Genomic DNA, 22,981 nt, shown 5'->3' on the forward strand with positions numbered 1-22,981 from the left:
AATGGCATGATCTCGGCTCACAGCAACCCCTGCCTCCCAGGTTCAAGTGATTGTCCTGCCTCAGCCTCCCGAGTAGCTGGGGTTACAGGCATGTGCCACCACACCCGGCTAATTTTGTATTTTTAGTAGAGACAGGGTTTCTCCTTGTTGGTCAGGCTAGTCTCGAACTCCTGACCTCAGGTGATCTGCCCACCTTGGCCTCCCAAAGTGCTGGGATTACAGGTGTGAGCCACCGTGCTTGGCCTAATTTTTGTGTTTTTAGTAGAGATAGGGTTTCACTGTGTTGGCCAGGCTGGTCTTGAACTTCTGAACTCCAGTGATCTGCCTGCCTCAGCTTCCCAGAGTACTGGTATTACAGGCATGAGCTACTACACCTGGCCTGTATTGCCTTTTTATAGTATACGTATCTTGTCTCTTTTGTTTTCATGTGTTAGAGCCTCTTAAAGCAGGGGATAGATATTCATGTTTCACTGAATCTAAGGTGCTATCAGTCCAGGCTTACATTATTTTATGTCACCAAGAAAGAAGAAAACACTGCTAATTATACTGTGGCACCATGCCTTCTTGTCACTTAGTGATCCTATTCTGCAGGTTTTGATGCTGACACTTTCTCCATCTCTTGTGTTTGTCACTGGAATTTAAGCACCTTCTGCCAGAGTCAGAAGGAACATTCTGGTACTAGGATGCTCATTGCCTTGAAACTTTTGCCATCTATTCTTTTTTTTTTGAGACGGAGTCTCGCTCTGTTGACCAGGCTGGAGTGCAGTGGTACAATCTCAGCTCACCACAACCTCCACCTCCCAGGTTCAAGTGATTCTCCTGCCTCAGCCTCCTGAGTAGCTGGGATTACAGGCATGGGCCACCATACCCGTCTAATTTTGTATTTTTAGTAGAAAGGGGGTTTCTCCATGTTGGTCAGGCTGGTCTTGAACTCCCAACCTCAGGTTATCCACCCGCCTCAACCTCTCAGAGTGCTGGGATTACAAGCGTGAAGCCACTGTGCCCAGCTTGATAATTTTTCATTTTAATGAAAAATTTTAATGAAAAGAATCATAGTAATTCTTTCTGGAGACATTTTAAATGGGTTCAAACAATTCTCCTGCCTCAGCCTCCTGAGTAGCTGGATTACAGGTGTGCACCACCATGCCTGGCTAAGTTTTTTTTGCATTTTTAGTAGAAAGGGGGTTTCACCATGCTAGCCAGGCTAGTCTTGGCTCAGATGTTCTGCCCACCTTGGCCTCCCAAAGTACTGGGATTATGGGCATGAGCCACCGCACCTGGCCATCTTTGGGAATGTTTTTCAATCTTTTAAGTATTTCATCCCTTCTATTTCTTTTATTATTTTCCTTTGGGAACTATTAGATCCTGAAAATTTTGGATCTAGTCTCTATAACTTTTAAAAACTTATTTTACTTTTTGCATACTTATATATAGCATTCTGGGGAAATTCCTTGGCTTGATCTTCCCTGGTTTGTTCTTTTTGTTTGTGTTTATTCTGCTGTTAAGTTGTGTTTATTCTGCTGTTAAGCCAGCCAGCTACTGGGTTTCTTTAGACCATAATAACTTCCTCCTCCTAGATTTATTTTTGGTTCTTTTTCATAATAATTTGTTCTTTCTTGTTGTATATGATTTCCCATTTTAACCTCCGTAGAGACAATAGACTTGTTTTTGTTAGAGTCCTTTCTTTTAGGTCTTTTAATTGTTATTAACTGTTTTCTTGGTTCTATCTTTTCTTGGCTGGGTTTGGTAACGTTTGATGATGTTTGATGAGACAAGGAAGTACGTGAAAAAGTTTAGAAAGACTGCCAGCAAAAATAATGAAGGTGCCCAAATGGAAATATATTTTACTGCCTTACTTCCTGAGAGTGTTGGATAAATTAGGCTTTCCTGTAGATACAGCTGAGCCATGTGATTATGCCGGAGGCAACTGTACTAAATTCTTCAAATTAATCATTTTTTTTGTTCATTTGCTAAGTAGTTATTATTTAGTGCTTGTTGTATGGTAGGCATTGTTTTATACATGGTGCTAGGTGTTATTAACTGCTCATATTAAAATTCATTGGTGCAATTGTGAGAAAAAAGGAATGAGAATATAGTTAATATATTTTTTCTAAAATAGTGCTGGGCCGATTATCCTTTAACAAATCGGTTGCTTCAACATGTTATGACTGCGATATGTTAAATAGCCATTTGTTTGGACTGCAGTAATTTGGAATTTGACAGTCAGCTTTTATTCAGATTGAATTGGATATCCTTGTACACTGAAATTACATGTAATTAGGATTCTTGTTGACGAGATATATAGAAGCATCTTAACACTGCATTATTAGTATTTGCTGGCAGAGATAAGAGCTAATCACCAATTATCCCTACTTTTTTCCTAAAAGAAGTCTGTGTGGCTCACAAGTTAGTAATATTTTTTCATAGGCAGGTTCCTTTCTTCATTTTCCAAAGGAGAATTTTTCTTTTTTTGGAAAACTTTCAACTAACCAAGCATTTTTGGGTCTGTTGGAATTTTCCTTTTTGTTGACACGCAGTAATACCTGACTTCTTGTCTGTCACAGATCCCAGATTACAGGAATGCAGTAATCGTGGCCAAGTCTCCAGCCTCGGCGAAGAGGTAGGTGGGAATCTCACAACCTCTTTCTGGATCTACTTCTAAGGATTGTATCCGTGATGAGTTCCAGGCATTCTAATTTGAACTTCAGTGGTTCCCAGCGATATCTCTTATTTTTCTTCCATGGACTGGTATTTTAAGATTGTTCTGTCAACTCCATTTATTAAGTAAACATTTTAATTTCCTCTCTTTTTTTTCCAATCCCACTCTACGATTGCCAGACATACTTCTTTTTTTAAGTTGTCTTCTTATGCTTTTATTTCTTTTTATTATTATTATTATTTATTTTATTTTATTTCTTTATTTTTTTGAGATGGAGTTTCGCTCTTGTTGCCCAAGCTGGAGTGCAGTGGCACGATCTCGGCTCACCACAACCTCCACCTCCTGGGTTCAAGTGATTATCCTGCGTCAGCCTCCCAAGTAGCTGGGATTACAGGCATGTACCACCACGCCTGGCTAATTTTTGTATTTTTAGTAGAGATGAGGTTTCACCATGTTGGTCAGGCTGATCTCCAACTCCTGACTTCAGGTGATCCACCTGCCTCGGCCTCCCAAGGTGCTGGGATTACAGGCATGAGCCACCACACTGGGCCTTATTTTTATTTTTAATAGTAGAAACAGAGTTTCGCCATGTTGTCCAGGCCGGTCTTGAACTACTGAGGTTCAAACGATCCACCCACCCGCCTTAGCCTCCCAAAGTGCTGGGATTACAGGCATGAGCCACTGCGCCTGACCTCAATCATATTTCTTGACCAAAGCAATCCAGTTCTGGGGAATACGATCTAGTGTTTTCCCCAGACCCAGATTGACAATCACATGTCAATCTTCGAGTCTGGTGTTTACAGTACTGGTGAATATTTACAGTACTAGCAGACAACTTTGTAGTTGTTTACTGCCCCTTATTTGAGGAACTCAGAAATTGATTAACAGAATTTTTTTTTTTTTTTTTTGAGACGGAGTCTTGCTCTGTCACCCAGGCTGGAGTGCAGTGGCGCAATCTCGGCTCACTGCAAGCTCCGCCTCCCGGGTTCACGCCATTCTCCTGCCTCAGCCTCTCCGAGTAGCTGGGACTACAGGCACCCGCCACCGCACCCGGCTAATTTTTTGTATTTTTAGTAGAGACAGGGTTTCACCATGGTCTCAATCTCCTGACCTCGTGATCCACCTGCCTCGGCCTCCCAAAGTGCTGGGATTACAAGTGTGAGCCACCGCGCCCAGCCGATTAACAGAATTTTATACAGCTGAGAGGCCAGTTATTTGTATATGTTAAAGGTGACATTTTACAAAATTGACACAACCTGAGGTGTATCAAAGAGGCAGCCTTGAGAGTCAGTAGAGTGAGTTACATGTAACCTGGAGTAACTGATGTGTCACTAATGCATACTTAAAATTGTATGTCGGTTGAGAGGATTTCATATACCAGTGTTTTGTGGAGAAGCCACTCCACTGGAGAGGGAAAGAACAAAATTACTTGTAGGAATAAAGCCTTTTTCCTGAAAAAGCCCTTTTAAAGTTATTTTCCAGTTGAATACCTTTGATCACTGGATTGTTGTTGAGTCCTGTGGAATGAAAGAAAGTGTAGGGTGCCTCCACCCTGGGCCCATGGGCTGGCAGTATTGAGGGATGAAGGAGAACTTGCACACAGTAAGCCATTGATTTCAAAAGTATTTCACATAGGTCATTGACATTATAAATTAAGAATAGCACTTTAATATGTAGACGTAGTATATTAAATAAAATAAATTGGCATTTGAGATAAAACCATTTACATGGCTGTGTTCTTGTGGCTGACTTTCCCAAACCAGCCAGGCCTGTGTTCACCCACGTGTCCTTCAAGAAGTTGTATCACCTGGTCTCCTCTTGACCATTTGATTAAATTGTAAGAAACAGACTGAATTTTAGAATGTAAGCATTTCAAATAGCTTTTCCAAACATTTCTTCAAAGGCTGAATTAATTTTACTTAATAATTTTTCTCTGATATACATGCTTTAAAAAAATTTAGGTGAAAAATCACATAATATACAATCATTTTAAAGTGTAGAATTCACTGGCATTTAGTGCATTCACAATGTTGTGTAACCACCACCTGTCTCTATTTTCAGAACATTTTCATCATCCCAGAAGAACATCTAGTACCCATTCAGCAATCATTCCTTATCCCTTCACTTTCTGTCCCTTGGCAGCCACACAGTATGTGGCCCTTTGTGTCTGGTTTCTTTCACTTAGCAGTTTTCAAGGTTCATCTATGGTGTAGCATGTAGTATCTCAGTGTTTTGTTGTCGTTGTTGTTCGAGACAAAATCTTGCTCTGTTGCCGAGGCTGGAGTGCAGTGGCACGATCTCAGCTCACTGCAACCTCCGCCTCCTGGGTTCAAGGGATTCTCCTGCCTCAGCCTCTTCAGTAGCTGGGATTACAGGCATGCGCCACCACGCCTGGCTAATTTTTGTATTTTTAGTAGAGACAGGGTTTCACCATGTTCGTCAGGCTGATCTCGAACTGCTGACCTCAAGTGATCTGCCTGCCTTGGCCTCCCAAAATGCTGAGATTACAGGCGTGAGCCACCGTGCCTGGCTGGTCTTTGATCATTTTGAGTTAATATGTGTATATGGAGTAAGATGGGCATCCAGCTTCATCCTGAGCATGTGGAGATGCAGTTATTCCAGCACCATTTGTTGAAAGACTAACTTTTCTCCATTATATTGCCTTTGCTCTTTCATCAAAGATCAGTTGACAATATTTATGGAGGTCTATTTCTGAGCTCCCTGTTTTGTTCCATTTATATATTTGTCTGTTCTTTCACCAATCCCACAGTGTCTTGATACTATAGCTTTTTTTTTTTTTTTTTTTTTTAAAGACTGAGTCTCTGTTACCTAGGCTGGAGTACAATTGCTTGATCTCAGCTCACGGCAACCTCCACCTCCTGGGTTCAAGTGATTCTTGTGCCTCAGCCTTCCGAGCAGCTGGGCTTACAGGTGTGCACCACTGTGCCTGGCTAATTTTTGTGTTTTTAGTAGAGATGGGGTTTTGCCATGTTGGCCAGACTGGTCTCCAACTCCTGACCTCGAGTGATCTTGACCTCAAGTGATCCTCCCAAAGTATTGGGATTACAGGCATGAGCCACTGCACCCAGCCACCATAGCTTTTTAATTTTTTTGAGATGGAGTTTCACTCTTGTTGCCCGGGCTGCACAATCTTGGCTCACTGCAACCTCTGCCTCCCAGGTTCAAGCAACTATTGCCTCAGCCTCCCAAGTAGCTGGGATTACAGGTGTGCACCACTTCACCTGGCTAATTAGTAGAGATGGGGTTTCACTATATTGGTCAGGCTGGTGACCAGCCTGATCTCCTGACCTCAGGTGATCCACCCACCTCGGACTCCCAAAGTGCTGGGATTACAGGTGGGAGCCACCATGCTCGGCCCTCTATAGCTTTTTTTCTTTTGAGACGGAGTTTTGCTCTTGTTGCCCAGGCTGGGGTACAATGGCATGATCTCAGCTCACCCTGCAACCTCCACCTCTCCGGTTCAAGTGATTCTCCTGCGTCAGCCTTCTGACTAGCTGGGATTACAGGCATGCACCACCATGCCTAATTTTGTGTTTTTAGTAGAGACGGGGTTTCTCCATGTTGGTCAGGCTGGTCTCGAACTCCCAACCTCAGGTGATCTGCCTGCCTTGGCCTCCCAAAGTGTTGGGATTATAGGCATGAGCCACCATGCCCGGCCCTCTATAGCTTTTCAGTAGTCTTTTTTTTTTTTTTTTTTTTTTTTTTTGAGACAGTCTCGCTCTGTTGCCCAGGCTGGAGTGCAGTGGCTCAATCTCGGCTCACTGCAACCTCCGCCTCCTGGGTTTAAGTAATTCTCTGCCTCACCTCCTGAGTAGCTGGGATTACAGGTGTGTGCCACCAAGCCCAGCTAATTTTTGTATTTTTAGTAGAGACAGGGTTTCACCATGTTAGCTGGGCTGGTCTCAAAACTCCTAACCTCAGGTGATCCACCCATCTTGGCCTCCCAAAATGCTGGGATTACAGGTGTGAGCCACTGTGCCTGGCCAAAACTTCCTACTTTAAAAAAGAATACAGAAACAAGATCTTGCTGTGTTTCTAGACTGGTCTCAAACTCCTGGCCTCAAGCAATCCTCCTGCCTTGGGCCTCCCGAAGTTCCAGAATTAAAAGTGTGAGCCACCATGCCCGGCCCATATTTTCCTTTTTGTTTGCATGCCTTGTACGTTTTAGTTAAAAACAACATTTTAAATTATGTAATGTGAAAAATCTGAGCATCAGATTCTACCTCCACCAATTCCCAGTGTTTGTTGTTGCTGTTGTTTCTGTGATATGTTTGTTTAGTGGCCGTCCTGTGCCAATTCTGTAAAGTCTGTATTCTTTGTAGCATTCAGCCACTGAAGTCTCTGGTTAGCTTACTGGCCAGCTAATGATTGGACGGAGATTTCCTGAAATGCCTTGAAGGAATAAATCTCCCACTGTCTTTGAGGTCTGTGTGTGTGTGTTTGTGCATGTCTTCAATTCTCCCAGCAGCTTACAACTCTGCCTTAGCCTTTACTTCTTGGTTGCACAGTGCCTTAAGGTCAGCCAAGGTTCAAGGTTCGGGGCTTTTCAGGTCCTTCCTGGGTAAGCACATGTTCTTTACATGCAGGAATAAGCTTTTCAAGGCCCATATGGCCATCTCATTCCCCAGATTCTCCTTTTATTTTTTTTGTCTAGCCCCTTGTTTTACCCAACTGGTATTGTCACTTCATGCAGCTGCAGTGTTAAACAGTTGCTGTTGATTGCTCGTCTACTCTGGGGATGGGACTATTCACACAGAGTGAGCTCTAAGTTTGGTCATATTCTCCAGCCCTGAGTCTCAGCAAGCTGCCAGATAGGCATAATAGTGACGGATACCTGAGAATGGGCTTCTTGAGAAGCTCCAAACCTGTTCTTTTCCCACCAGTGGTTGCTAGTCTTCTGTTTCTCATGACCACCATGACTATGAGGTTTCCAATTTTTGTCTTTTGCAGAACCGGAGAGAGAGGCATGGGAATCTGGCAAGTTAAAACACACAAAGTTTCTTTTTTTTTTTTGAGACAGGGTCTCACTCTGATGCCCAGGCTGGAGTGCAGTGGCATGATTATGGTTTACTGCAGCCTCGACTTCCTGGGCTCAGGTGATTTACCTCAGCCTCCCAAGTAGCTGAGACCACAGGCATGCAGCACCATGCCTGGCTAATTTCTGTGTTTTTTTGTAGAGATGGGGTCTCACTATATTGCCCAGGCTGGTCTCCAACTCCTGGCCTCAAGTGATCTGCCCATCTCAGCCTCCCGAAATGTTGGGATAATAGTTGTGAACCAGCATGCCCAGCCCAAAGTTGGATCTTTAACAAGATTCAGCTGTTTTTCTTAAACATTCCTCAGATTGTTGCAAGCTGTTGGTTAACTTCCACAGTTACGTAAAAGTTAATTTTTGCAAAATTTTTTAGAGTTTTTCTTTCTTTCATGGAGGAGCAGATTTTTTAGGGTCCTTATTCTGCCATTCTAGAGTGGTGCTTCTCTATAGTGTTGTTGTTGTTGTTGTTTTTTAGACGGATTTTTATACTTGTCACCCAGGCTGGAGTGCAATGGTGCCATCTTGGCTCACTGCAGCCTCCACCTCCTGGGTTCAAGCGATTCTCCTGTCTCAGCCTCCTGAGTAGCTGGGATTACAGGCTCCCGTCATCACACCCAGCTAATTTTTGTATTCTTAGTAGAGATGGAGTTTTCATTATGTTGGCCAGGCTGGTCTGGAACTGCTGACCTCAGGTAATCTGCCTGCCTTGGCCTCCCAAAATGCTGGGATTACAGGCGTGAGCCACCACGCCCGGCCCTCTGTAGTGTTTTGAATATCTCCTTATATAGCTGTTTTAATAGTTGTTCTAAGTATTTTATTACATATACAAAACATATTGCAATATACTGATGTCATTTTATCAGCTTGAGTGAAATATAGAAGCCATACCTCTCTCTCTCTGTCTCTTTACTCTCCCTGTTTTTAATATATTTGTCTTAAATATTTCCTATACATTCATTTATAGCAGTATCAGGCTGTTAGAATTTTCGCTTTTTTTTTTTTTTTGAGGCGGTGTCTTGCTCTGTCACCAGGCTGGAGTGCAGTGGTGCAATCTCAGCTCACGGTAACCTCCGCCTCCCGGATTCAAGTGATTCTCCTGTCTCAGCCTCCCGAGTAGCTGGGACTGCAGGCGAGCACCACCACGCCCAGCTAATTTTTATATTTTTAGTAGAGATGGGGTTTCACTGTGTCGGCCAGAATGGTCTCCATCTCTTGACCTCGCGATCTGCCCACTGCGGCCTAGTACTGGGATTACAGGCGTGAGCCACCGCGCCCAGCCAGAATTTTTGCTTTTAAACATCAAACATAATTTAGAAAAGTCAAGAAATGAAGGAAAGCTTATTATATTTACAAGTATTTTTGGTTCCTTCTTCCTTGCTGATATTCCAAAGTTTAGTTTATTGTTTCCTTTCTGTTTAGAGTACCTCCTTTTGCCCCTTTTAAATATAGTTCTGTTGGTAACACATTTTGCTGGTTTTCCTTCATTTGAGAATGTCTAGAGTTCCTTTTCATTCTTGAAGAATATTATGGCTGGGTATAGGATTCTGGAGTAACAGTTCTTTTCTCTCAGCACCTGAAAAGTTTTTGTGTCACTTTCTTCTGGTCACTGTGGATTCTGATGAGAAGTTGGTTGTCATCTGAATTATTTTTCAAGATTATTTCTTTGTCTTTAGTTTTCAAAAGTTTAATTATGATATATCTTGAGATTGCTTTGGGTTTATCCTGTTTGGTGTTTGCTGGACTTCTTGAAGCTGTGGGTTTATGTCTCTGACCCATTTGGGAAGTTTTTAGCCATTGTCTTTTTGAGTACTTTTTTAGTCCTACTGTCTTTCTCCTCTTTTTCTGGGACTCTTATAACATAAATGTCAGGCTTTTTTTTTTTTTTTTTTGAGTTGGAGTTTCATTCTTGTTGCCCAGGCTGGAGTATAATGGCATGATCTTGGCTCACCACAACCTCTACCTCTTGAGTTCAAGCGATTCTCCTGCCTCAGCCTCCCAAGTAGCTGGGATTACAGGCATGCACCACCACACCCAGCTAATTTTGCATATTTAGTAGAGACGGGGTTTCTCCATGTTGGTCAGGCTAGTCTCGAACTTCCAACCTCAGGTCATCCACCCACCTTGGCCTCCCAAAGTGCTGGGATTACAGGTGTGAGCCACCAGCTGATCTTTTGTTACAGGTCCATGGGATTCTGTTTATTTTTATTTTCTAGTCTTTTATATTTTTATTTTTTAGAGGGTCTCACTATGTTACTCAGGCTGGTCTTGAACCCATGGGCTCAAGTGATTCTCCCACCTTAGCCTCCAGAGTAGCTGAGACTACAGGCACATGCCACCATGCCCTGCCACAGTCATTTTTCTCTCTGTTGTCCAAATTGGCTAATTTCTGTTATCTATCTTCCAGTTCACTGATTCTTTCCTTGACCTCCATTATTATTTTCACTGTAACTTCCATTCTGCTGTTGAGTATATCCAGCTGAGTTTTTTTTTTTTTTTCTTTTTTTTCTTTTTTTTTCTTTTTTGAGACAGGGTCTCACCTCTCTTGCCCAGGCTGGAGTCTAGTGGTACGATCACAGCTCACTGCAATCTCTGCCACCCAGGCTCAAGCAATCCTCCCACATCTGCCTCCCGAGTAGCTGGGACTACAGGCGCATGCCACCGTGTCTTGCGAATTTATTTTTTGTACTTTTGGTAGAGACGGGGGTTTTACCATGTTGCCCAGGCTGGTCTTGAACTCCTGAGCTCAAGTGATCTGCCCACCTCAGCTTCTCTAAAGTGCTGGGATTACAGGTGTGAGCCACCACCCCCAGCCCAACTGAGCTTTTTAATTTGGTTATTGTATTTTTTAAGTTCTAAAATAAGTTTTTGGTTCTTTTTTTTTTGAGACAGAGTCTCTCTCTGTTGCCCAGGCTGGAGTACAGTGGTGTTATCACAGCTCACTGCAACCTCCACTCCCTGGGTTCAAGTGATCCTTATGCCTCAGCCCCCTGAGGAGCTGGGATTACAGGCATCTGCCACCATGCCAGGCTAATTTTTTTTTTTTTTTTTTTGAGATGGAGTCTCGCTCTGTCACCCAGGCTGGAGTGCGGTGGCATGATCTCGACTCACTGCAACCTCTGCCTCCCAGGTTGAAGCAATTCTCCTGCCTCAGCCTCCTGAATAGCTGGGATTACAGGCGTGAGCCACCACGCCCGGCTAATTTTTGTATTTTTAGTAGAGACGGGGTTTCACCATGTTGGTCAGGCTGGTCTTGAACTTCTGACCTCATGATCTGCCCGCGTCAGCCTCCCAAAGTGCTGGGATTACAGGCATGAGCCACCGCGCCTGGCTGCTAATTTTGTATTTTTAGTAGAGATGGGGTTTTGCCATGTTGGCCAGGCTGGTTTCAAACTCCTGGCCTCAAGTGATCTGCCTGCCTCGGCCTCCCAAAGTACTGGAATTACAGTCATGAGACACTACGCCTGGCCTTGGGTCTTTTTTTATACCTTCTATTTTTTTGTCAATACTTTCTTTGTTTAGACTTCTTGTTTTTTATTTCACACATGCTCATAATTGCTGCTGTAGCACTTTTCTGATGGCTGCTCTAAAATCTTTGTTATACAGTTTCAGCATGTCTGTCATCTTGGTGTTGGCATCTGTTAATTGTCTTTTTTCATTCATATTGAGATTTCATTGGCCTTTAGTGTGGCGAGTGGCTTCTGATTGGAATCTGGACTTCTGGAGATTGTGTGTGAGACTCTGGGTCTCATTTAGGCCTTCTGATTTTGCTGGCTTCTCAGGACTCTGGCAGGGAAAGTGGTGGTGTTGGGGCTCGTTTCTGCTAGGTAAGGGTAGAAGTCTAGATTCACCACCAGGCCTGTGTGGACCACCTAAGGTGGTCCTTGTTACCCATGGGTGGAAATGCTCCCTCCATGTCCTCCACTGACGCCAAGGAAAAGTAGCATCATTCTCATTGGGTGGTGGTGAAATTCCTGACTCCACCAGGCTGCCTCTGATACCACTGCAATGGAGAGGGGAGGGGCACCTCTTTACTGCTGAGTTGGGGGTAGAAGTCCAGATTTCACTCTCCACTGACTGGCAGTTGCTCCTTACTGCTGAGTGAGGGTAAAAGTCCCAGCTCCCTATTTGGCCTTCTGTGAAACCACCCCATCGGGTTTGGGGTACCTCATTATAGCCTGGCAAGCCAGGAAGTACAGGCTCACCCCTCAACCTTTACTCCTGCGGCGGAAATGTGGCGGAAACGTGGGCTGTGGCTTTCCTGCCTGTGTGGCTAGAGTAAGGCAGTTATTGTCTAAATATTTTCTCACTCACTAGGTTGCCCTTTTCTTAGTCCTTTGGCTAGGGAGAGCTGACCTTTGTTGGAGCTTTTTTTGTCTTTGCCCACTGGCATTTTTGTGTCGCTTCTTCTCCAGCTACAAATCTGGGATAATAAGGCAAAAAGAATGCCCAAGGAAGCCACCACCGTGACGTTGCTCAGGTCCTGAGGTCCCTTGCTAGTCTGCCTTCTCTCTACCTTTTGGTGTCTTCTCATTTTCTTTTGAGACGGAATCTCGCTCTGTCACCCAGGCTGGAGTGCAGTGGCACGATCTTGGCTCACTGCAAACTCCGCCTCCCGGGTTCATGCCATTCTCCTGCCTCAGCCTCCCGAGTAGCTGGGACTACAGGCGTCTGCCACCATGCCTGGCTAATTTTTTGTATTTTTAGTAGAGACGGTTTCACCGTGTTAGCCAGGATGGTCTCTATCTCCTGACCTCGTGATCTTCCCGCCTCAGCCTCCCAGAGTGCCAAGATTACAGGCGTGAGCCACTATGCCTGGCCAGTCTTCTCATTTTCCTTTGTACGTAACATCCAGGGATTTTAGCTGTGAGTGGTAGAAGGAGTATTAATAATCCTTCCTAGTGGAAGCAGAAGTGACAATATGTTTTGATACTTTTTTTTCCTTGAGACAGGGTATTGCTCTGTCATCCAGGCTGGAGTGCAGTGGTACAACCATGGCTCACTGTAGCCTCCATCTCCTGGGCTCAAGAGATCCTCCTGCCTTAGCCTCCTGAGTAGCTGGGACTGCAGGCATGTGCCACCATGCCCAGCTGTTTTTTTCCTTATTTTTATAGCAGCGGGATCTCCCTATGTTGCCAGGTCTGGTCTCTAACTCTAGGGTACAAGTAATCCTCCTGCCTTGACCTCCTAAAGTTCTGGGATTATAGGCATGAGCCACTGCAACCGGCCTTGATACATTTTTTTTGCTTTCCCACTAAATACCAGAAGAACATGATGAATTTTCTGTTGACTTTCCCATCTGGGTGGATTTTAGTAACCTCTAGAATCCTCAGTTTACTTCTGTCACCCACGTGTTCACAGGGGGATGGATGTGGTAGCCTTTTGCTCAGTTTCTTTGGCTTTTGTCAGTGATGTTTGTCATTCATCTGTTCAAATGTTTATTGAGAAGCTGTTGTGCTGGGGCTGATGAGGCCTAGGAAGATGCCCTGTAGGAGTGCATGTGTAGCATCAGGTGTTTTTTTATCTATGTTATGTTATTTGATCTTTGCAACTTTGGAAGTCAGCAGTTATAATCTCTCATAGATGAGGAAACAGACCCACAGAGATGAAGGAACCAAGGTAGTTCCACCAAATGTTGTTTCCTTGAAGGTGGTGGTGCACCTATTTACTTCCAAGAATGTTTTCTATACCAGTGATTAGGGGACTTGAGTGTTGGCCAAATATGATTGAAATTGGGCCAGGTGTGGTGTCACACCTGTAATCCCAGCACTTTGGGAGGCCAAGGTGGGTGGATCACTTGAGGTCAGGAGTTTGAGACCAGCCTGACCAACTTAGTGAAGCCCTGTCTCTACTAAAAAAATACAAAATTAGTGGGGCATGGTGGCGCACGCCTGTAATCCCAGCTACTTGGGAGGCTGAGGCAGGAGAATTGCTTGAACCCGGGTGGCAGAGGTTGCAATTAGTCAGGATGGCACCATTGTACTGCAGCCTGGGCAACAAGAACAAAACTCCATCTCAAAAAAAAAAAAAAAAGAAAGAAATTGACTTGCCCCTCTCCACTCAGTCTTTACCGAGTACATATTTGAGTGCTGCTGTGCCAGCCATTGTGGATGTGGTGGTGACCAGTGCAGGCAGGGCTGTGTTCCCATGGCACTTGCAGACTGCCCTCACGTGCTCTTTGACTGGTAGGTCAGTTGGGTAGATTGGAACGAAAGACCCAGTCTCTTTTTCTCCCAGTTTCAGTAATTGAATCCACATAGATCATACTACATTAAATGAATATTTTAGAGGCTGGACGCATTGGCTCACGCCTGTAATCCCAGCACTTTGGGAGGCCAAGGTGGGTGGATCTCCTGAGGTCAGGAGAATTGCTTGAACCCAGGAGGCGGAGGTTGCAGTGAGCCCAGATCGTGCCATTGCACTCCAGCCTAGGCAACAAGAGCAAAACTCCATCAAATAAATGAATGAATGAATGAATGAATGTGTGTTTCAGTATGGAGATGAGTGCTACAAAAGGCTCAGTTTTATATGGAACAGGTAGTAAAATAACACAGTCAAGGCTTAGGAGTTTGGTCTGTGAGTTTAAGGTATTGTGAGTGGGCCAGGCTCGATGGCTCACGCCTGTAATCCCAGCACTTTGGGAGGCTGAGGTTGGAAGATCGTTTGAGTCCAGGAGTTCAAGAACAGCCTGGGCAACAGGTGAAACCCCGTCTCTACCAAAAATACGAAAATTAGCCGGGTGTGGTGGCGTGTGCCTGTAGTCCCAGCTACTCAAGAGGCTGAGGTGGGAGGATCACTTCAGCCCGGTAGGTGGAGGTTGCAGTGAGGTGAGATCACACCACTGCACTCCAGCCTGGGTGACAGCCAGACCCTGTCTCAAAAAAACAAAATAAAATAAAAAGGTATTGTGAGCAAGAGCTCTGTTGACATGGCATCAACACAGTAAAGTCAGTTCTAGCTGTCTCATATCCCATAGCTATGTGGTGGTGATTTTCTTGTGTTCTAATGTCCCGATAAACACATTCATCCAGACTTCGAGCAGGAGATGGCACTTTCTGGCTCAGCACATGCCAATTCTGATTTGATTATTTCTACTTCCCTCCTCCAAGTTTTTCATTTGGCAGCCAACCTTAGAAAATAGCTGTAATCAATGTAGAAGTCAGACTGGGGCTGACTTTTATCAGTCAGGAAGGTATTAAATTAGCAGTCCAAGACATGGGCTTCCACTTGTGCCTTAGCCAGTCTTTGTGAGAACCTTGGTCAAGGCTGTCTCTCCAAGCCTCAGTTTCCTGGGGATAACACCTACTTGGCTTATCTTACAGAGTTAATAAGCATCAAAGAACTTACTGAAGGACTTTATAAATTAAATACCATTATGTAGAATGGTGGTGGTTAGTGCCTTTATTTATTTATTTTTTGAGACAGGGTCTCCCTCTGTCGCCCAGTCTGGAGTGCAGTGGTGTGATCTCAGCTCACTACAACCTCCACCTCCTGGATTCAAGTGATTCTCTTGCCTCAGCCTCCCAAGTAGCTGGGATTACAGACATGCGCCACCATGCCCAGCTAATTTTTATATTTTGGGTAGACATGGGGTTTCACCATGCTGGTAAGGCTGGTCTCGAACTCCTGACCTCAAATGATCTGCCCTCCTCGGCCTCCCAAACAAAGTGTTGGGATTACAGGTGTGAGCCACTGCATTTAATGGTTAGTGCCTTTAGAATCCTGAAATTATTGATGAATAGGTCTAAGTGCAGAGCTATTGTTTTAGAGTTGTTTGACAATGAGCAGTTGTTTTGACTAAAAGGGATCATCAGAGAAAGTGTTGCTTTTGTAAGGAACAGAACTTGCTTGAATGAGTTGTTTGAAATTGAAATTGTTTTCTCTGAATAACTGAGTGAATACGAAACAAAAGGATAGCTGAGGCCCTGTGTCTTGCTCTTTCTCACCCATGATGTAAATTAACTCTCATTATCGTACAATCAGGATCAAGTTGCTTTAGACTTCCTCTCTGACTGTCAGTGCATGAAACAAAATGACACAGAGAAACCATCTTGATTGATTTTAGAATCAGATGGGAATGCAAAGTATCTGATTAAGTTATATGGAGTATCCAGAAACTCCCATTGCTGTGCAGGTAATAATTTTATTTATTTTTTATTTTACTTATTTTTTTTTTGAGACAGGGTCTTGCTGTTGTCGCCTGGGCTAGCGTGCAATGGCACGATCTCGGCTCACTGCAACCTTAACCTCCCAGGTTTTCGCAATTCTCCTGTCTTAGCCTCCCGATTAGCTGAGATTACAGGTGCCTGCCACCATGCCTGGCTAATTTTTTTGTATTTTTAGTAGAGACGGGGTTTCACCACGTTGGCCAGGCTGGTCTCGAACTCCTGACCTCAGGTGATCCACCTGCCTTGGCCTCCCAAAGTGCTGGGATTACAAGTGTGAGCCATCGCACCCGGCCATGATTTTATTTATCTTAAGAGCATTGTGTTTGGTAGAGGTTGGTATAATTTAAATATTATTCTAGGAATTGGCAAACCTCCACAGATCCCAGATGGAAAAGACTTCCTTAGAGGATAACTAATAGGTCAGTCATTTGGTACCAATTTGTTTGCAAAGCCAATCTTGAATTTCAAGGAGGAACTAATAATCTACGTGATGCCAACTCTTTTGAAGACTCTGCCCCGTTGTTCTGTCTGAAATTTTTTTCTCTTGAGAGTTTTTTTTTTTTTTGAGACGGAGTTTCGCTCTTGTTGCCCAAGCTAGAGTGCAATGGCGCGATCTCGGCTCACCGCAACCTCCGCCTCCCGGGTTCAGGTGATTCTCCCGCCTCAGCCTCCCGAGTAGCTGGGGATTACAGGCATGTGCCACCACACCTGGCTAATTTGTTTGTGTTTTTAGTAGAGACAGGGTTTCTCCATGTTGGTCAGGCTGGCCCCAAACTCCCAACGTCAGGTGATCTGCCCGCCTCGGCCTCCAAAGTGCTGGGATTACAGGCGTGAGCCACTGCTCCTGGCCACTCTCTTGATAATTTTTTAAAAACTATTTTGATTTTTTTTGTAAGGATGAATTCAAAGTTATATGAATACTAAATCTTACATCTTGGGATATTTATCAAATGTTATTAAAATATTACGTGTTTATGATGCTCCCTCTTTTCCTTAAGGACAAATATTCTGTCTTACACACACGTAGATAAATATATTTTACTGACTTCACTGTTTTTGACCTGAACAGTCTTGCTCCTGTGAAGGTTTATCATCTTTTCCTTGGAAATATAAATTACATTCCTTATAGACAGGACCAGACCAATAAATGTTTACTTACGTGTGTCTGAGATTGTTTGTTTGTTTGTTTATTTATTTGAGACAGGGTCTTTCTCTGTTGCCCAGGCAGGAGTGCAGTGGTGCAATTATAGCTCACTGCAGCCTTGACCTTCTGGGCTCAAGTGATTCTCCCACCTCAGCCTCCTCCCAAGTAGCTGAGACAACAGGCATGCACTACCATACCCAGCTAATTTTTTTTTTTTTTTTGAGACGGAGTCTTGCTGTGTCCCCCAGCCTGGAGTTTGGTGGCACAATCCAGTCTTGGCCTACTGCAACTTCTGCCTCCCAGGTTCAAGCAGTTCTCCTGCCTCAGCCTCCCAAGTAGCTGGGACTACAGGCACGTGCCACCACACCCAGCTATTTTTTGTATTTTTAGTAGAGACAGGGTTTCATCATGTTGGCCAGGATAGTCTCGATCTCTTGACCTTGCAATCTACCCGCCTCGGCCTCCCAAAGTGCTGGGATTACAGGCATGAGTCACTGTGCCTGGGCCAGCTAATTTTTTTTTATTTTTGTAGAGACGAGGTCTCCCTATGTTGCCCAGGCTGGTCTCAAACCCCTGGGCTCAAGCCATTCTGCCTTCGTCTCAAAGTGCTGGGATTACAGGTGTGAGCCGTTACCCAGCTTTAAAAAGTATATTGAAAATAGGATGATTTAAGCATGAATTTTTTGTTTGTTTGTTCATTTTTCAGTAGAGATGGAGTTTCACCATGTTGGCCAGGCTGGTCTTGAACTCCTTGTCCCAAGTGATCTGCCCGCCTCAGCCTCCCAAAGTGCTGGGATTACAGGCGTGAGCTGCCATGCCCAGCCAAATTTAAATTTCTTGAAATAATTGCTAACACTGTAGCAAAGCTTTCCTTCGTTGTGTAGTGCATATAGGAAACCTGGTTGATGTGAAATTTCTAACAGCTCATAAGAGTCTACATACTAATAGTATTTAGTATTTTCTAGTGCCCTGCTCTTCATATGTCATGTAAATGCCTTGGCTGTATCTAGTATAGATAGTACTAGTAAGATTCAGTATAATCCTTAATTTTTTTGTTTTTAGTAATTCTTATGAGCAGTTAGTTAAGAACTTGTTTTGAATTTTTGGTGCTGGTAAGCCAAGACTGCGAGAACTTGTTGGATTCTTAAACACTTGAACATTTACCATGCATTAGCTGCTGAGGATGGAAAAAAGAGTAAGACTCAGCATGGCCCCCAGGAATCAGGAGTGGCTGTATTGATATCAGACAAATCAAGGCAAATAATTTTGCCACGGTTGAAGAAGGTATTTTCCTAATGATAAAGGGGTCAGTTCTTCAAGAGGACAAAACAGTTCTAAACATTTATAAACTAAATGACGGTGTTTCAAAGTATGTGAAGCAAACACTGATAACTGCAAGGAGAAATAGATATATCCATAATGATAGTGATTTCATTATTCTTCTCTTAGTAATTGATAGAATAAGGAGACTGAAAATCAGTAAGGATGCAGGAGACTTGAACAACCCCTTCCGCCTGCTGGATCTGACTGACAGTCATAGCACACCATCCAGGGAGAGCAAAATGTAGTTCTTTTTTAGTATAAACACTTACAAAGATAGATCATATTCTTGAGAGCCATAAAATAAGCCCCAAATTTATAATTATGCAAGCCATACAAAATATATTCTCTGACCACACTGGAATTAAGAATAATTCTAATAACAGAAGTATCTTTGGAAACGTCCTGAATATTTAGTAACTAAATAACATACTTTTAGATAACCCATAGGTGAAAGAAGAAGTCAACAGTGAAATTACAAAGTATTTAGAACTAAATGAAAATGAAGACACAGGCCAGGCGCGGTGGTTCATGCCTGTATTCCCAACACTTTGGGAGGCCAAGGCCGGCAGATTACGTAAGGTTGGGAGTTCGAGACCAGCCTGGCCAACGTGATGAAACACCATCTCTACTAAAAATAAAAAATTAGCCGGCCGTGGTGGCACACACCTGTAGTCCCAGCTACTCGGGAGGCTGAGACAGGAGAATCACTTGATACAGAGGCAGAGGCTGCAGTGAGCTGAGATCATGCCACCACACTAGCCAAGATCATGCCACTGCACTCCAGCCTGGGCGACAGAGCAAGACTCCATCTCAACAAAAAAAAAGCCAGATGCAGAGGGAAGAAGCTCCCGCAAGAGGCCACGGAGCCAGCGACAGGAGGCCTTGAAGCCAGCGATGACCCACTCAGCTGAGCTGCCGCTTTCGCAGCACGCCAAGGACACTCATGAGGACCATGGTACTTCCACTGAGAATGCAGATGAGTCCAACCATGACCCTCAGTTTGAGCCAATAGTTTCTTTTCCTGAGCAAGAAATTAAAACGCTGGAGGAAGATGAAGAACATTTAAAAATGCAGATGAAACTGTTCTGATTTGCCTCAGAGGAGGATCTCCCAGAATGGAAGGAGTGAGGCGCCGGCAACGTCAAGCTCCTGAAACACAAGGAGAAAGGGACCATCCGCCTCCTTATGCGGAGGAACAAGACCCTGAAGATCTGTGCTAACCACTACTTCACGCTGATAATGGAGCTGAAGCCCAGTGTGGGTAGTGACCATGCCTGGGTCTGGAACACCCACGCTGACTTCACCAACGAGTGCCCCAAGCCAGAGTTGCTGGCCATCCACTTCCTGAATGTTGAGAATGCACAGAAGTTCAAAACAAAGTTTGAAGAATGGAAGAAAGAGATCGGAGAGAAAAGAAAGGATCGGGCAAAAGTGATCATGCCAAAAAAGTGGCGGAAAAGCTAGAAGCTCTTTTGGTGGAGGAGGAGACCAAGGAGGATGCTGAGGAGAAGCAATAAATCGTCTTATTTTATTTCCTTTTCCTCCGTTTCCTTTCCTTTTCAAATTTTACCCTGCCCCTCCTTTTCGGTTTGTTTTTATTCTGTTTTGTTTTTACAAGGGATGTTATATAAAGAACTAAATTCAACCTTCAAAAAAAAAGATTACAGCATAAATCAGTGAAATAGAAAACAAAAACCAGAAAAAAGCTAAAAAGCTGACTCTTTGAGAAAATCAGTGCAATTGATAAACCTTTATCCAGACTGGTCAGGAGAAAACAAGACACAAATTACCTACCGTACCAGGTGTTGGTGAAGATGTGGAGGAACTGGATCTCTCATGCTCTGCTCATGGGACTGTCATATGGTATAACCACTTTGGAAAACAGTGTGGCTTTTTTTTTTTGAGACAGAGTCTCGCTGTGTCGCCCAGGCTGGAGTGCAGTGGCACTATCTCCACTCACTGCGAGCTCTGCCTTCCGGGTTCACGCCATTCTCCTGCCTCAGCCTCCTGAGTAGCTGGGTTTACAGGTGCCCGCCACCCAACCTGGCTAATTTTTTTGTATTTTTTTAGTAGCGACAGGGTTTCACCGTGTTAGCCAGGATGGTCTCAATCTCCTGACCTTGTGATCCACCCACCTCAGCCTCCCAAAGTGCTGGGATTACAGGCGTGAGCCACCGCACCCGGCCTGTGTGGCCTTTTTATAAAGAGTTAAATATACACCTACTATATGATCCAGCCATTCCACTCTTAGGAATTTATCAGGAGATAAGAAAGCATGTGGCTGGGCGCGTAATTCCAGCACTTTGGGAGGCCGAGGTGGGCAGATCACCTGAGGTCAGGAGTTGAAGACCAGCCTGGCCAACATGACAAAACCCCGTCTCTACAAAAAATACAAAAATTAGCCAGGCGTGGTGGCACGTGCCTGTAATCCCAGCTACTTGGGAGGCTGAGGCAGGAGAATAGCTTGAACCTGGGAGGTGGAGGTTCACACCACTGCACTCCAGCCTGGGCAACAGAGTGAGACTGTCTCAGAAGAAAAAGAAAGAAGGAAAGAAAGCATGTGCCCATACAGAGATCTGTGTATGAATGTTCACAGCAGCTTTGTGACAGCCAAAAACTAGAAACAACCAGAAGGCTCAGCAATACATAAATGGATACACTGTGATATATTCACCCAGCAGAATATTACTCAGCAATGAAAGGGAATGAACTATTGATATGTTATTCCATGGATGAATCTCCAAAACATGTGCTGCGTAAAATAAGACAAAATGGCCAGGCGCAGTGGCTCACACCTGTAATCCCAGCACTTTGGGAGGTCAAGGTGGGTGGATCATTTGAGGTCAGGGGTTCGAGACCAGTCTGGCCAACATGATAAAACCCCATCTCTACTAAAAATACAAAAAAATTAGCCAGATGTGGTGATGCATGACTGTCGTTCCAGCTATATGAGAGGCTGAGGCAGGAGAATCACTTGAACCCGGGAGGCAGAGGTTGCAGTGAGCTGAGAAATCCTGCCACCACACTTCAGTCTGGGCGACAGAGCAAGACTCCATCTCAAAAAAAAAGATCAGACAAAAAAAGGCAACTTTATGATTTCACTTACATGAAATTCTAGATGGGTGAAACTATGGTGACAGAAAGCAGATCAGCCGTTGCCTGGGGCCAGAAGGAAAAATCACTAAGGGGCAGAAGGAGATGCTTGAGGTGATAACGTTCCTTGTCTTGATTGTGCTAATGCTTATATGGGCACATACAGCCTTCAGATCTCATGAAATTATATACTTTAGATATGCACAGTTTCTTGTATCTCGGTTTTACCCCCCTAAAACTATTAAGAAATTTGTGCTTGATACTTTGGTGAGCATTTTATGCCCTTTGCCCCATGTAGTTGGTTCTCACTGGTAGGTAGGCAGGCAGGTAGAATTAGCAGCTTCAGGTGAGAGAGAGCTAAGCGGAGGTTCCTTCACTCAGTCAGGCTCTCCCAGCCAGTGGCTTGCAGACCAGGCCAGGCCGCTGCTGTTCTTTGGTGCTGCTGCAGAGGGAAGTGTTTGGCATGTGGGGTCTCTACAGTTAGTCCTGGTTTCTAAGAGTCTGAGGCTGTTTTATTCTCTCTTTTCTTTAGTCCTTTGGGAGACAACATTCTACTTATGTTCTCTTAATGTTTTGTCCCCTAGGCATTAGCAGAACCAAGGGCTGCATGAGTTTTGAGCTTGTGTCTGGTGTTTTCCCTCAGGGCACAGTCTTTTGCTGAGCGCCTGCGTCTGGGAATTGCAGTGATTCATGGAGAGGCGCAGGATGCTGAGTCGGACTTGGTGGATGGACGGCATTCCCCACCCATGGTCAGAAGTGTGGCTGCTATCCACCCCAGCCTGGAGATCCCCAGTAAGTGTGCTACTGCCTTTTTCCCACTTTCCTCTGATTTTAAGGCTGACTACACTGTTATATGTGTGGTTTTTTTCCTCATTCTTTGTTTTTTTTTAAGTTGGCAAAAACTCATTAACACTTTTCTTGGCCAGGTAATAGCGAATGCATTTCTGATTACCTTGTAAATTGTAGGGCCGTTTAGAAGCAGTCTGTCCTTCTTTGCAAGACCTGTGAAAATGTTTGGACTATTGAGACAGTTCGGATGCTTCAGGGAAGTCCATTCATTCATTCAGCAATATATACTAGAGTGTAGTTTAACATAAGCAAAAAGCTTTTTATATACAAAGTTATTGACTGTGATGTTGTTTTTAATGCAAAATATTAGAAAGGTTTAAATGGTTTACCAGAGGGTAGGGCTTGGTAAATTATATTGTGTCAGTACAGCTAATTATGCAGCCCTTTGAAATAATCAAGACTATCTGGAAACGAGAAAAATCTATAGAATATATATGAACAAGGCAGAATACAAGATTGTATACCTATTTGTCTTAGTTCAGGCTGCTATGATGAAATACCTTAGACTGGGTAATATAAACAACAGAAATTTATTGCTCGCAGTTCTAGAGGCTGTGAAGGTCGAGATAAAGGCACCAGCACTGACCTCGTGATGGGCCGGGCACGGTGGCTCACACCTGTAATCCCAGCATTTTGGGAGGCCGAGGCGGGTAGATCACCTGAGGTCAGGAGTTCGAGACCAGCCTGATCAA

The 22,981-nt window shown here is 44.1% G+C and overlaps 1 protein-coding gene and 1 pseudogene across 14 annotated transcripts in view; both read left to right on the forward strand.

Annotated features, from left to right (window-relative positions):
• PRPSAP2 (phosphoribosyl pyrophosphate synthetase associated protein 2) overlaps window positions 1–22,981 on the forward strand; it is a 79,335-nt gene that overhangs the window by 31,020 nt on the left and 25,334 nt on the right. For all 14 annotated transcript variants that reach the window (XM_055243233.2, XM_055243248.2, XM_055243246.2 and 11 more), the window contains 2 exons: window positions 2,565–2,620; window positions 22,084–22,232. In XM_055243233.2, coding sequence (XP_055099208.1) covers window positions 2,565–2,620; window positions 22,084–22,232 — 205 coding nt within the window. The remainder of the gene's footprint in view (window positions 1–2,564; window positions 2,621–22,083; window positions 22,233–22,981) is intronic.
• LOC134732455 (ran-specific GTPase-activating protein-like) lies at window positions 13,908–22,078 on the forward strand (annotated as a pseudogene).

Source organism: Symphalangus syndactylus, chromosome 14 (assembly GCF_028878055.3).
Source record: "Symphalangus syndactylus isolate Jambi chromosome 14, NHGRI_mSymSyn1-v2.1_pri, whole genome shotgun sequence".
In the NCBI taxonomy this organism is placed as follows: Eukaryota; Metazoa; Chordata; class Mammalia; order Primates; family Hylobatidae; genus Symphalangus; species Symphalangus syndactylus.